At 46.5% G+C, this 12,788-nt stretch overlaps 1 protein-coding gene and 1 long non-coding RNA gene across 6 annotated transcripts; both read right to left on the bottom strand.

The window, feature by feature from the left end:
- Positions 1 to 3,373: 3,373 nt before the first annotated feature.
- LOC119366009 lies at positions 3,374 to 9,000 on the bottom strand. 5 transcript variants are annotated; one of them, XR_005175861.1, is made up of 9 exons: positions 8,422 to 9,000; positions 8,260 to 8,286; positions 7,733 to 8,081; positions 7,453 to 7,659; positions 7,270 to 7,340; positions 7,078 to 7,168; positions 6,260 to 6,381; positions 5,133 to 5,251; positions 3,374 to 3,573 (listed from the first exon to the last, which is right to left on the bottom strand). It is a non-coding gene; the product is annotated as an uncharacterized LOC119366009 (long non-coding RNA). The 5 variants fall into 5 exon arrangements; XR_005175864.1 differs by lacking the exon at positions 3,374 to 3,573 and having other exon boundaries at positions 4,369 to 5,251; positions 7,733 to 7,831; positions 8,002 to 8,074; XR_005175862.1 differs by lacking the exon at positions 3,374 to 3,573 and having other exon boundaries at positions 4,369 to 5,251; positions 7,733 to 7,831; positions 8,002 to 8,081.
- Positions 9,001 to 9,947: 947 nt separating this feature from the next.
- LOC119366010 (anthocyanidin 5,3-O-glucosyltransferase-like) lies at positions 9,948 to 11,671 on the bottom strand. The gene has a single exon (XM_037631671.1). The coding sequence runs from the start codon at positions 11,577 to 11,579 to the stop codon at positions 10,155 to 10,157; it is 1,425 nt and encodes a 474-aa protein (XP_037487568.1). The 5' UTR covers positions 11,580 to 11,671; the 3' UTR covers positions 9,948 to 10,154.
- Positions 11,672 to 12,788: the final 1,117 nt, after the last annotated feature.

Below are 12,788 nucleotides of genomic sequence, written 5' to 3' on the forward strand. Positions count from 1 at the left end.
CCTCGTAGGTCTTCCAGAGTAAGATCCGCACCAGAGTGGTACAGTAATCCTGTTCTGGAAGTCATGTTACTAGACCATGATGAACCTACGAACTATGAGGAAGCGACAATGAGCCCAGATTCCGCGAAATGGTTTGCGGCCATGAAATCTGAGATGGGATCCATGTATGAGAAGAAAGTATGGACTTTGGTGGACTTGCCCGATGATCGGCAAGCCATAGAAAATAAATGGATCTTCAAGAGGAAGACGGACGCTGATAGTAGTGTTACTATCTACAAAGCTCGACTTGTCGCAAAAAGGTTTTTCGACAAGTTCAAGGTGTTGAATACGATGAGATTTTCTCACTCGTATCGATGCTTAAGTCTGTCCGAATCATGTTAGCAATTGCCACATTTTATGAAATCTGGCAAATGGATGTCAAAACTGCATTCCTTAATGGATTTTTAAAAGAAGAGTTGTATATGATGCAACCAGAAGGTTTTGTTAATCCTAAAGGTGCTAACAAAATGTGCAAGCCCCAGCGACCCATCAATGGACTGGTGCAAGCATCTCGGAGTTGGAATATACGCTTTGATGAGTTGATCAAAGCATATAGTTTTATACAGACTTGCGGTGAAGCCTGTATTTATAGTAAAGTGAGTGGGAGCACTACTGCCTTTCTAAATATATGTGAGTAACATATTGTTGATCAGAAATGATGTAGAATTTTTTGGAAAGCATAAAGGAGTGTTTGAAAGGAGTTTTTCAAAGAAAGACCTCAGTGAAGCTGCTTACATATTGAGCATCAAGATCTATTGAGATAGATCAAGACGCTTAATAAGATTTTCAATAAGTACATACCTTGACAAGATTTTGAAGTAGTTCAAAATAGAACAGTCAAAGAAAGAGTTCTTGCTTGTGTTGCAAAGGTATGAAATTGAGTAAGACTCAAATCCCGACCACGGCAAAAAATAGAAAGAGAATGAAAGTCATTCCCTATGCATTCAGTCATAGGTTCTATAAAAGTATGCCATGCTATGGACCAGGCCTATTGTATACTCTGCCCTGGTTTGGCAAGGGAGTACAATAGTGATCTAATAGTAGATCACTGGACAGTGGTCAAGAATATCCTTAGTGAGGACTAAGGAGATGTTTCTCGATTATGGAGGTGATAAAAGAGCTCGTCATAAAAGTTACATCGGTGCAAACTTTTACATTGATCCAGATGACTCTAAGTCGCAATCTAGATACATATTGAAAGTGGGAGCAATTAGCTAGAGTAGCTCCGTGCAGAGCATTGTAGACATAGAATATTTGCAAAATACATACGGCTGACAGACCCGTTGACTAAACTTCTCTCACGAGCAAAACATGATCATACCTTAGTAATCTTTGGGTGTTAATCACATAGCAATGTAAACTAGATTGTTGACTCTAGTAAACCCTTTGGGTGTTGGTCACATGACGATGTGAACTATGGGTGTTAATCATATACAGATATGAATATTGGTGTTAAATCACATGATGATGTTAACTAGATTATTGACTCTAGTGCAAGTGGGAGACTGAAGGAAATATGCCCTAGAGGCAATAATAAAGTTATTATTAATTTCCTTATATCATGATAAATGTTTATTATTCCTGCTAGAATTGTATTAACCGGAAACATAATACATGTGTGAATACATAAACAAACATAGTGTCACTAGTATGCCTCTACTTGACTAGCTCGTTTATTAAAGATGGTTATGTTTCCTAGCCATGGACAAAAGAGTTGTCATTTGATTAACGGGATCACATCATTGGGAGAATGATGTGATTGACTTGACTCATTCCGTTAGCTTAGCACTTGATCGTTTAGTATGTTGCTATTGCTTTCTTCATGACTTATACATGTTTCTATGACTATGAGATTATGCAACTCCTGTTTACCGGAGGAACACTTTGTGTGCTACCAAACGTCACAACGTAACTGGGTGATTATAAAGGAGCTCTACAGGTGTCTCCGAAGGTACATGTTGGGTTGGCGTATTTCGAGATTAGGATTTGTCACTCCGATTGTCGGAGAGGTATCTCTGGGCCCTCTCGGTAATGCACATCATTATAAGCCTTGCAAGCAATGTGACTAATGAGTTAGTTGCGAGATGACCTATTACGGAACGAGTAAAGAGACTTGCCGGTAACGAGATTGAACTAGGTATTGGATACCGACGATCAAATCTCGGGGAAGTAACATACCGATGACAAAGGGCACAACATATGTTGTTATGCAGTTTGACTGATAAAGATCTTCATAGAATATGTGGGAGCCAATATGAGCATCCAGGTTCCGCCATTGGTTATTGACCGAAAACGTGTTTCGGTCATGTCTACATTATTCTCGAACCCGTAGGGTCCGCACGCTTAAGGTTTCGATGACAGTTATATTATTAGTTTATGAGTTTTGATGTACCGAAGGAGTTCGGTGTCCCGGATGAGATTAGGGACATGACGAGGAGTCTCAAAATGGTCGAGACGTAAAGATCGATATATTGGACGACTATATTCGGAGTTCGGAAAGGTTCCGAGTGATTCGGGTATTTTTCGGAGTACCGGAGAGTTACGGGAATTCGTCGGGGAGTATATGGGCCTTATTGGGCCATACGGGAATAGAGGAGAGAGGCCAAAAAGGAAGGAGGCCTGCGCCCCCCCCCCCTCTGGTCCGAATTGGACAAGGGGCGCAGCCCCCTTTTCCCTCTTCCTCTCCCCCTCTTTCCCCTTCTCCTACTCCAACAAGGAAGGAGGGAGTCATACTCCCGGTGGGAGTAGGACTCCCCTTGGCGCGCCTCCTCCCTAGGCCGGCTGCCTCCCCCCTTCCCTCCTTTATATACGGGGGCAGGGGGACACCCCATAGACACAACAACAATTGATCCCTTGGATCTCTTAGCCGTGTGCGATGCCCCCCTCCACCATAGTCCACCTCGATAATATCGTAGCGGTGCTTAGGCGAAGCCCTACGATGGTAGAACATCAAGATCGTCACCACGGCGTCGTGCTGACGAAACTCTTCTCCGACATTCTGCTGGATCGGAGTCCGGGGATCGTCATCGAGCTGAACGTGTGCTAGAACTCGGAGGTGTCGTAGTTTCGGTGCTTGATCGGTCGGGCCGTGAAGACGTACGACTACATCAACCGCGTTGTTCTAATGCTTCCGCTTTCGGTCTACGAGGGTACGTAGACAACACTCTCCCCTCTCGTTGCTATGCATCACCATGATCTTGCGTGTGCGTAGGAAATTTTTGAAATTACTATGTTCCCCAACATAATGAAGAGTCACTCTGAAGCAAAGTTTGTTTGCATGCACAAATTAAGAAGCCACCAAACAATATATGAACATAAAAAGTATATTTCATGATTCGTTTAGTAGCAAATATCATAAGCATAGTAGTGCATATGACAGCATGCAACAGCTTAAGAAAGTGATCAAATCGTCTCTATGAACTATAGCATCAGTGCCACTCTAATGCATATTCAGCATTGTCGACGAAAACAAAATACACAACCCTTGTTGATAGCTGGCCGTAGATTTAATATTCTGCGACCTAGGCCCTCGTCCTATCAATGCACAAAATAAATAAATAAACATATATGCAGCTTCATCACAAAATACAAGAACATATATGGAGCATAATCAAACATAGGCCGAACCACAACTATGCATAGATAATTAAAGTCTCAGGCATAATGTAGAGCAATAGAAATGATGACACAACGCATCCAAAAGAAAGTGCAGTTTATGTACAGTAAGACGAAATCACTGTTAGAATAAATCTGAGGCATACCGTCGATCATCCGAGGACCAAGCAATCACATGAGGCACGACACCGAGATTTGTTAACGTGGTTCACCGATATGGCTACATCCCCGGGGCCTGACTACGGGCGCTTCTCCCCGTGACACCGTCACAATACCGCACACCGGTCAACCGGGCGCCGGCACACGCCGCCGGCTCCCCCTTGCACGTCTGTGCTATTATGTTGGCATAGGTTACATCGTGTGTCTAGCCCCGCTATATATGAGGGGCCTAGGATACAAGTGTCCTAGTAAGACACGACTCCATATCCTATCTAAACACAATACAACTACAAGTCCAACTGTAACCTACCTTGTACACTATATTCGACACAACTCTAACAATCACCTTGATAGGCGTAGTAGCAGTTATGAATTAGGAGATGCAACATCTAATAGCGCACACTTTTTTCCGGATGTCCTTCCAAGCGGTCCATGCATCTAATAGCGCCCCTCGAGTAATCTTAACCTAGTAAGTATGTCAAACCAGACGCGTGCCACATATACATATTTTACAAAATAACCTAGAGCCCACTAATACCATGTTGATACAGAAGATATAACATAATCCCTTTATTGCTGAATTTCAAGTAGAACAAAAATAAACTAAGGTAGGTTATTATTACTTCAAATGAATAGTTAATCTTCAAGAATAATTTTAGCAAAACCAACATTGATAAATCATTTCGCTATCAACTTGACATTGATACAGTTTCCATAACCATTATCAGCATCACCAATCATTGGTATCGATACTACTTTAGTGATTAAATGCCCTTGATCTGTCATTTCTCCATCGGAGCTGAGACCAACATCTGGCAATCCAGGCATTGTAGCAGATATAGAGAAACATGAAAGACAAAATATGTCAAATCTTTCAATATTGAATTCTCATAAATCTCCTTTTTACATAGCATTGGGCTAGCTCCCTAAGTAAGTACTACTCACTTGACACATAGTAACTTAAACAAATCACATATGCACATCCTAAGTACAAACATTTTGTTGTCTTCTATATAACAATAAAATAGATGGACCAACAAAAATAATCATGAAGAACTAATATTAAGTTAATTCAATCAATATAATAATACTTCCAGGCAAAAGACCTGAGCCTTAATCATAATAAAAACACCAAACTACGTGAATCACACTCAAGATTCTGGTGCACAATCAGTCATGACCTCTGTGTGATTCTGACAACATGAATCAGCCCAGAAGTAGATTCATTTACTGGGCTAGCCACCTTTGTGAATCTTAATAAGGAATCATGCATAAGAAGAGTGGTAGAGGAAACTTGGCAAACATCAACCTTTCCTTACGCTATATTTTGAAGAGTCTGATCGTCTACGCGGAACAGTTAGTAATGCATCCTGCAACCAAACTTCTTTTCAATCTCCCATGTGCATCCAGCTCTGCCTGTTGCTCACTCTCAGCTGAGCTGCCAAGGAAAGAGAGCATCCATGTTAGCTTCCCAAGTCAGAGGAAAAAAGATAAAAGTTCAGGAGGCAGAACACGATTCGAAATTAGCTACAACACAAACTATTTATTACAACAAAGCTCGATAAATTAGATTGCTCGCAACTTGAGGGAGACATATAAAATTACTTGCCACACACACAGACCTAAACAAACTAATAAATGAATACCGATGAAATAACTGCTCAGAAATTCTTCGAGATCATCAAAATTATTTTAGTGCTCGCATGAACCTAACAAATGTGGTGGTAAACATTTGCATCATTCAGAACATAAACAGTCGCTCAATTGATACTTGCTATTTTAATAGATCAGCGTGGATGCGGGACCATCTAGCTCTAAAGTCCACTGCAAGTAGTGGCGGAGCTTGAAACAAACATCAGGGCGGGCCAGGCAAGCTAAGCTGAAGAAAATTATCTCTAGGCTGGCGTTTTACATCCCAATCTAGTAGAACAGAGGAAATGCTCCTAGGCTGGGTGGGCCATGGTATGCTTTTGCCCTAAGGTAGCTCCGCCAGTAACTGCAAGCACGATTTGCAAAATTTTATATTATCAGGTCTACGATCTATAGCCCCATATCCAAGCCCGTGCACGTCGGGGCTATCCTATTTGATATCTCCTCACCCCTGGCCGTGGCCACGGGAGAAACATACATATATGATTGTGCATAATATCAGGGGTACAGAATGAAACCGGCCCCACCTTCTCATGTTTTGGCTGTCCAAATATAGATATAGATATATTGCATAAGCAAGTCGGATAACTGTGAGATGTAACATAGTGTACAGGTAAGTGATCCATGATTGCAGCTAAATTTCAGAAGAAAAAAACACTACTGAGTAGGCAATGGAGCACTAATATTACAAAGAATAATCTTTCCTTGCAGCCGCACACCATGTAGGCATAGATAAATAAAACTGGGGATTAAATCAAAAGAAAGTGGAAGGGAGAGAGAGAGAGAGATTCGAAACCTCTTCCATCTTTCTATATGTTGAATCTTCATAGCCATTGTGGTATTTATGATTCCCGTCGCCTCTTACGAAAGTAGCTGAACCAATTATCTCATCAATCATTGCTGACAAGCCTCGTAAAGCTGAAACCACAAATGGGGATATGAGAGCCTTCCTATGAAGGTCCGCATAACCATATGCAAATATTATATGTTTACATGAGAATAATATCCCACCAAGGGTAGGCATCAGCGAGAACAAACACTTCCATTGAGTTAAAAGAATTACTGGAGGGCAATAAATATGTAAACTTCAAAGGTTGCACGCATGTTGAAAATACTGAAGAAAAAAGGTACAGACTACACCTTCTAATATATGCAATGCAGTGTAAAACATATGCATTGTAATAGGTGCAATAACAATGATCAAATAGGAAAATAGGATGATACTGTGGTATTCCTATCCTTTGATTTCTTTGCCAACAGGCCTATGCAATGGCATCTGTGCAAATTTTCAAAAGTAATAATGCAAGAACAAAAGAAGAATCTAACAGATCAAATAATTCAATGATGACACCACTATGTGCTCTAGCATAACAAATATGCCACAAGATGTGAGACTTACATCATCCAGCACCTATCTACATGACTTTATGGTAGGAAATGCACAAATGACAGCGAAGGTCTGGAGGACATGAATGAGTACTGATGTTAGTTCGCAACTGATCCATGATCGAGAACTTAACAACAAATTAGATGGAACAACTACATATGAATTATCCAAACAAGGCAACCATGTACATTCGTAATATATGACATATTCTGAGCTTGTTGGCGTACCTTTTTGTCCCCACACATCCTAGCGTTCCAGATGCACTGATTTGCAGATCATTTACTCAAGGTACCTTGCACTATTATTCAGAATACAACCCTGAAGAAATCATATACATGAATGTTAGATCTAGTATGGTATGATATCCAAGCAGCAAACTAACTCAAATTGCAGCACAAATAAAAATTAATAAATGCTACCAGCAAGTTTCCAACTAAGTGACATCACCACCCAGCACCACCTCCTAGAGATCTGATAGTCTGTCGGCGACCTACATACAGGAACCAACAACATCAAGAATCAGTATCCAGTATTTCCACCACCTACCCATCCAAGTATCAAGAACCAAGTAACACAGTCAAGAACTCTGCAGCGGCAACAACCTTATAGGACGACGGAGTAACCCAAGATGAGCCACCGCCAATGCTATGATAACATGCTCCTTTTACCGCCCTCCAACCCCAACCTGGAATGACTACCCTAAATATATCAACATAATCTCCTCAAGAAAATATGGAAGTGGTAGACACAAATGACTTTATCCCAGTATTCAGCTTGGCGAAGATAATTAATATATTTCTCAGAGAATCCTGGTCACAATCACAAATGATCAGTCATGTATCCTAGTTGAACACTATCTACACTTATATACTGGAGATTTACCTGATTGGATTTTGCAAAAGAAGTGTTTCCACAGAAGAAATGCATGTCAGGGTGAGTATGTTTTACACCACGGTCAACCTGCTCGATCATCTCTGAATACTATATGGCGATATATTCAAGACAAACGATATCAATATCAGAGTGATGCAAAATGGTGAAATGACTCGCGTGTATGGCTGTACACTCGACACCATATGCATTTGCAAACATTGTGAGAGCACATATATACAGTCAAAGAACAATCTTGACAAACGCGATTAGCAAAACACCTGTGTAACAACGAAATCAATCCGAGCAGCAGTGGTCCTATGAAGCGAATCATCGAGCACCTTTCGATCCAAACTGCAATCTGACAAATTCACAAAAATAAGCTCAGGGATAGTAAAATCAGTGTGGCTAATATTAGGGAGAGTAAAACTTCCAGAGTGGAGCACGGTTCGTAGATGAGGACGCAAGCATGTGTGTGTGCTGGATGACGATGGCAACATAAACTAGTTTTTAAACGCCAAGGGATCAACGCTACTCACATGACATCATCATTCAGACGGACATGCCTGATACCCAATCACGGGTAGAAAAAGAAGTGTTAAAATGCAGAGTATGCAACCGAACATAAACAGCAAGAGACTGAATGGCAGCAAGCAAGTAGAGAACGAGAGGGCATGACAATGGCGAGAGGAGTATCGGACCTTGGCCTTGGGAATGACCTTGACGGCGACGCCCTGGCCCTTGTGCTCGCCCTTCTTGGCCTTGGCGGCGCAGGTGTATCCAAAGTGACCGCAGCTGGCCTCCTCGCCGAGCTCGTACTTGGCGAAGAAGTGCTTGGAGAAACTGAATCCCTTGTCCAGGCCCAGCTCCGGCTCGCTGCCCTCGAGGATGGATGCCTCATTGGGCTTGACGGAGCCGTGCCGCCGCCCCATGAGCGCGCGGATGTGCTTGCCAGCGACGGCGGCGGGAAGGGCCGCTTGAGCCCACAGCGGTCCAACGTGGACGCCACGCTCAAGTCCTCAGGCTGCCAAGCACACCGGGAGGGGCAGGTCGACGCGAGGATGACGGCTTGGCGCTCACCGAGCTCGTCGACGCCCTCCCAGGGATGACGAGGAGCAAGCTCGACGGCGGCCTCGTCTTGGCAGCAGTAGCGAGAGAGGCGGCTGCGGCAGCATCGACGGTAAGCGAGAGGAAAGCCACCTGAAGAACGTGGCGGCAAATCGAGGAGGACGGGGCGGCGGCGGCGAGAGGAGAGGAAGTGCAGAGAGAAGGGGGCGAATGGGAGCACGACGGGGCAAGACAGCCACCCTCCCCCACCTCATCGAGGCACGGGCCAACCAGCGTCCACCACGCACCGGGCAAATCATGAAAGACCGAAAATGCCCTCGGCGGGTCATGGTAATTATTGGCGGTGGCAAGATATTTACCCGCTGGATTCGTCGGGACGAGCCGCACGGGACTCTTCGCCAGACCCTGTCACCGACAAACGGGACCCACACGCGAGCTACCCCACAGGTCAGCGAGACCAGCACGACTCCACGAAGTGATAGAGAACCGGGGAAGGGCAGTAACTATTCATTGAAACAGTACTGGGATTCAATCCGGCGGCCCAGATCGTCCAGAAGCGAGATCGAACGGCCGGAACTCCATCAAGCCGACGCAATGAACGGCCGGATTCGACTGAACTCTGAGGTCGCCCGGGAAGCACTGGGTCCCTTATTTCTCGATTCTTTGCCTTGTTTTTATATTTTGTTGATTTAAAATACAAAAGCACACTAAAACCTTGTTTTCACCTTGTCCTTGATCTAGTAGGCTAACCCTCGTATCTTTAAATTAACTCACAAGGTTAATCATATGCCTCTTTGAGTTGCTAAATTGCGCTATTCACCAAACTATATGATTCATTTGGACTAAGAGTCAGTTACAATGAACCTTCAAAAAAATTGTTTCCATTTTTCTTAAGAATGCTGAATTTCCACTATTCTGCATTAGAAGAGAACATCCAAATGACGCTAGACTTGTTGCAGCCAACAAACAAAATCAGAAAAGAACACAAAAACCAAAAATCAAAGAATAAGAAGTAAAGCAAATTGTACATCTATCCTACTGCTACAACTCGGTCACATCACGTGTTGAGCATGTTGTGCCAGTGAGCAACCAAATTTAGTGTCTGTCAGTTCTCAACGAAAGCAACGTATTGTTTCCTCTGTTTTTGTGGTAGATCATAGCGGAGGAACGCTTGCAGTTTTGAAATTCAGAAGCACAGCTAAGCCATGCCACATCATTACAATCAAGGATGTAATTTGGATATAATTTCTGAAGCAGCCAAACAAATATGCATAGCATAACTACTATCCCGAGAGGGAATCGATGCAAACCTCCAGAATCACCCATTCTAAATTCGCAATGAGCTCCAGCTACCATCTCTGCTTGATCACTTCTGGAGCTTCAAATCCTTCAAGAATTCGGCGAACGCCATCCGCGACGGCCCGCCGTCCGCCAGCGCCTCCGCCGCCTTCTCCTTGGCCAATGCCAGCCTCCCCCGGAGCTTTTCCCCTTCGCCCGACTCCATCACCAGCCTCACCTTCTTCTCCACCTCCTCGGCCTTGACAAGCTCCTCGTCGTACCCTTCCATCACCACCCCGAGCTTCATCTCGTCCACCACGAACACCTTGTTCGCCCTCTGCTCCGCGTACTGCGCCCAGCACAGCATCGGCACCCCGGCCGACGCCGCCTCCAAGACGGAGTTCCACCCGCAGTGCGTCACGAACGCGCCGGTCGCGGCGTGCCGCAGCACCTCCACCTGCGGCGCCCACATCTTCACAACCACCCCCCTCCCTTGCGTCCTATCCAAGAACCCATCGGGGAGGAGCGCATTCAGGTCTGGCTCTGGGCGCGGCAGGAAGTATTTGGCCGGGTCCTCGGGCGGGCTCCGCACGACCCACAGGAAGCGGTGGCCGGAGTTCTCGAGCCCGCGCGCTATCTCCTCGAGCTGCCCCGCCGACATCGCGCCCAAGCTGCCAAAGCAGAGGAACACCACGCTCCGCTCCGGCTGCGCGTCCAGCCACGACAAGCACGCGCCCTGCGCTTGTGCAGCCGCCTCGCCATTCACGATCAGTGGCCCGATGCAGTACACCGGCGGGGTCGGGCGGCCAGGGACACACACCCCGTCCCTGAGCGCCGTCACGGCCCTCGCCTCCAGCCACTCGTAGGTGTTGATCAGCAAGCCCCGGGCCTCCGGTTTGCGCCCGTATTGCCCCATCCGCACGGCGCAAGTCCGGCTCGCGCGCTCCTGCACGATCTGGGGCATGTCCGAGGCAGGGATCGGCGGGACGCCGGGGAAGCGGAGGAGACCCTTGCCCATGTCCTTGAAGTCGCCACCGTCCGTCGTGGCGAGGTAGTGGGGGAGGTGGAGGAACGCCGCGAGGTCGGCGGCGGAGGAGGTGTAGTAGAGGTACGCCGGGACGTTGAGTTCGGCAGCGGCATCGAGGGCGTCGACGCAGAAGGTGTCGAGGACAAGGGCGGCGACGGAGGGGAGGGAGCGGAGGAAGGCGAGGAGGGACGGCACGGTGAGGCGGAGCGCGTCGACCATCTGCAGGTAGGGGTCCGGGTCCGGGTTGGGGTATTCCGGCGCCGGGAGGTGGTGGAAGGAGATGGTGGGGTTGGCGGCGGCCACGCTGGCGACGGCGGGGCCTGAGGAGGCGAAGATATCGGCGGTGGAGGCCGGAGGGGTCGGGACGGCGATGACGACGGGGATGCCCCGGCGAAGGAAGAGCTTGGCGAGCTCCACCATGGGGATAAGGTGGCCCACGCCCAAGCAGGCGTGCAGCACCACCGCCGGATGGGGATTGGCCTCCATTGGCGACTGCCGACGACGATGCGGTCAAGGGCGTGAGAGTGAGACTAGAGAGTGGGTTTTCCTTTTTTTCTTTTCCTGAGGCAAATCTTGTGGATTTTCTAGCAGTTTTGTTTTGAGCGAGCGGGCTTTGTATTGGCAGATTATGGCCCATTAATCAGCTGATTAGAACTGATTATTTCAAACAGAAAAAGATAAAAACTAAAAGGAAAAATTTACACAGATCTCAGTGTAAGATCTCTCATGAATATAACAACAACTAAACGACGTCTCAGTCGATCGAGATTTAGCAAGATTGAAAAAACCTTTTCTCGGACGAATGAGAATTCAACACCTTTGGCCCGAGAGGACTAGCAACCCAATGAAGAATCCAATGTCAAAGAACGGACGCCGCCGACGCCATTAGACCACGCTGGCCACATCCATCACAAAGAAAGCCACTCCTAAACAAACCCCACAGCTAGTGGCGAGGCACTGTGAGGGCTATCTCGGGCCACCGCCCCAAGGCCACAGATTTTCTTTAAGTATCGCTTACCAAAAGTCATATATAATCAGTGGAAATCGGCCAAAAACGTGTGCCTCCCCCCCACCCCTCCAGTCCATCGCCCTCCAGGAATTTGGCCCAAGCTCCGCCATTGCCCATAACCTCCACTATATGGACGAATCACTCAACATTGTGTCAGAGACAAAGACGGGGGACAAAAGATCCATGACATGGTCGCGGCCTCCACTAAAACAACCACACCATGACTCACCGGATCAACGGATCCGAGAGGTAACAAAACCTGCAGCTTACTGGCGTCCCCACTTAGAGGCCTCGCCGTGAAGGGGACCAAGAACGAGCACTATTGTTCGGATGGGGCTCCATCTTCCCCATCTCAACCGCTCCATGGAAGAACCTAGCCCTATATGTGCACCCGAAGCTTAGATCGTGATTCCCCCACCCACTCACCACCGGAGCAGTTTTCGAAGGGAAGGGACTCGTCGGCGGCACCGGGGAAATGGGCGGGGAACTAGATTGCATTTCTTATCCCTCCCACTCGGCTACTGGGAGTTAGTTAACCATATTGGTAAAAGTTTGGTTCACACAAACGTACGGACTTTATTTACAGGTTTGTACGGGCGGGGGCTTGTGCCCTCTTCTAATTGGCCCTCCCTGATTTTCATCAGTGGGCCCGCGTCCCTTAATCAATCCTCCGCCAATCATCGCTA

The sequence above is a fragment of the Triticum dicoccoides genome, chromosome 2B, assembly GCF_002162155.2.
Source record: "Triticum dicoccoides isolate Atlit2015 ecotype Zavitan chromosome 2B, WEW_v2.0, whole genome shotgun sequence".
Classification (NCBI taxonomy): Eukaryota; Viridiplantae; Streptophyta; class Magnoliopsida; order Poales; family Poaceae; genus Triticum; species Triticum dicoccoides.

What these genes read in the sequence shown, in the direction of transcription:
- LOC119366010 (XM_037631671.1), bottom strand. Translation starts at nt 11,579, where the DNA reads ATGGAGGCCAATCCCCATCCGGCGGTGGTGCTGCACGCCTGCTTGGGC.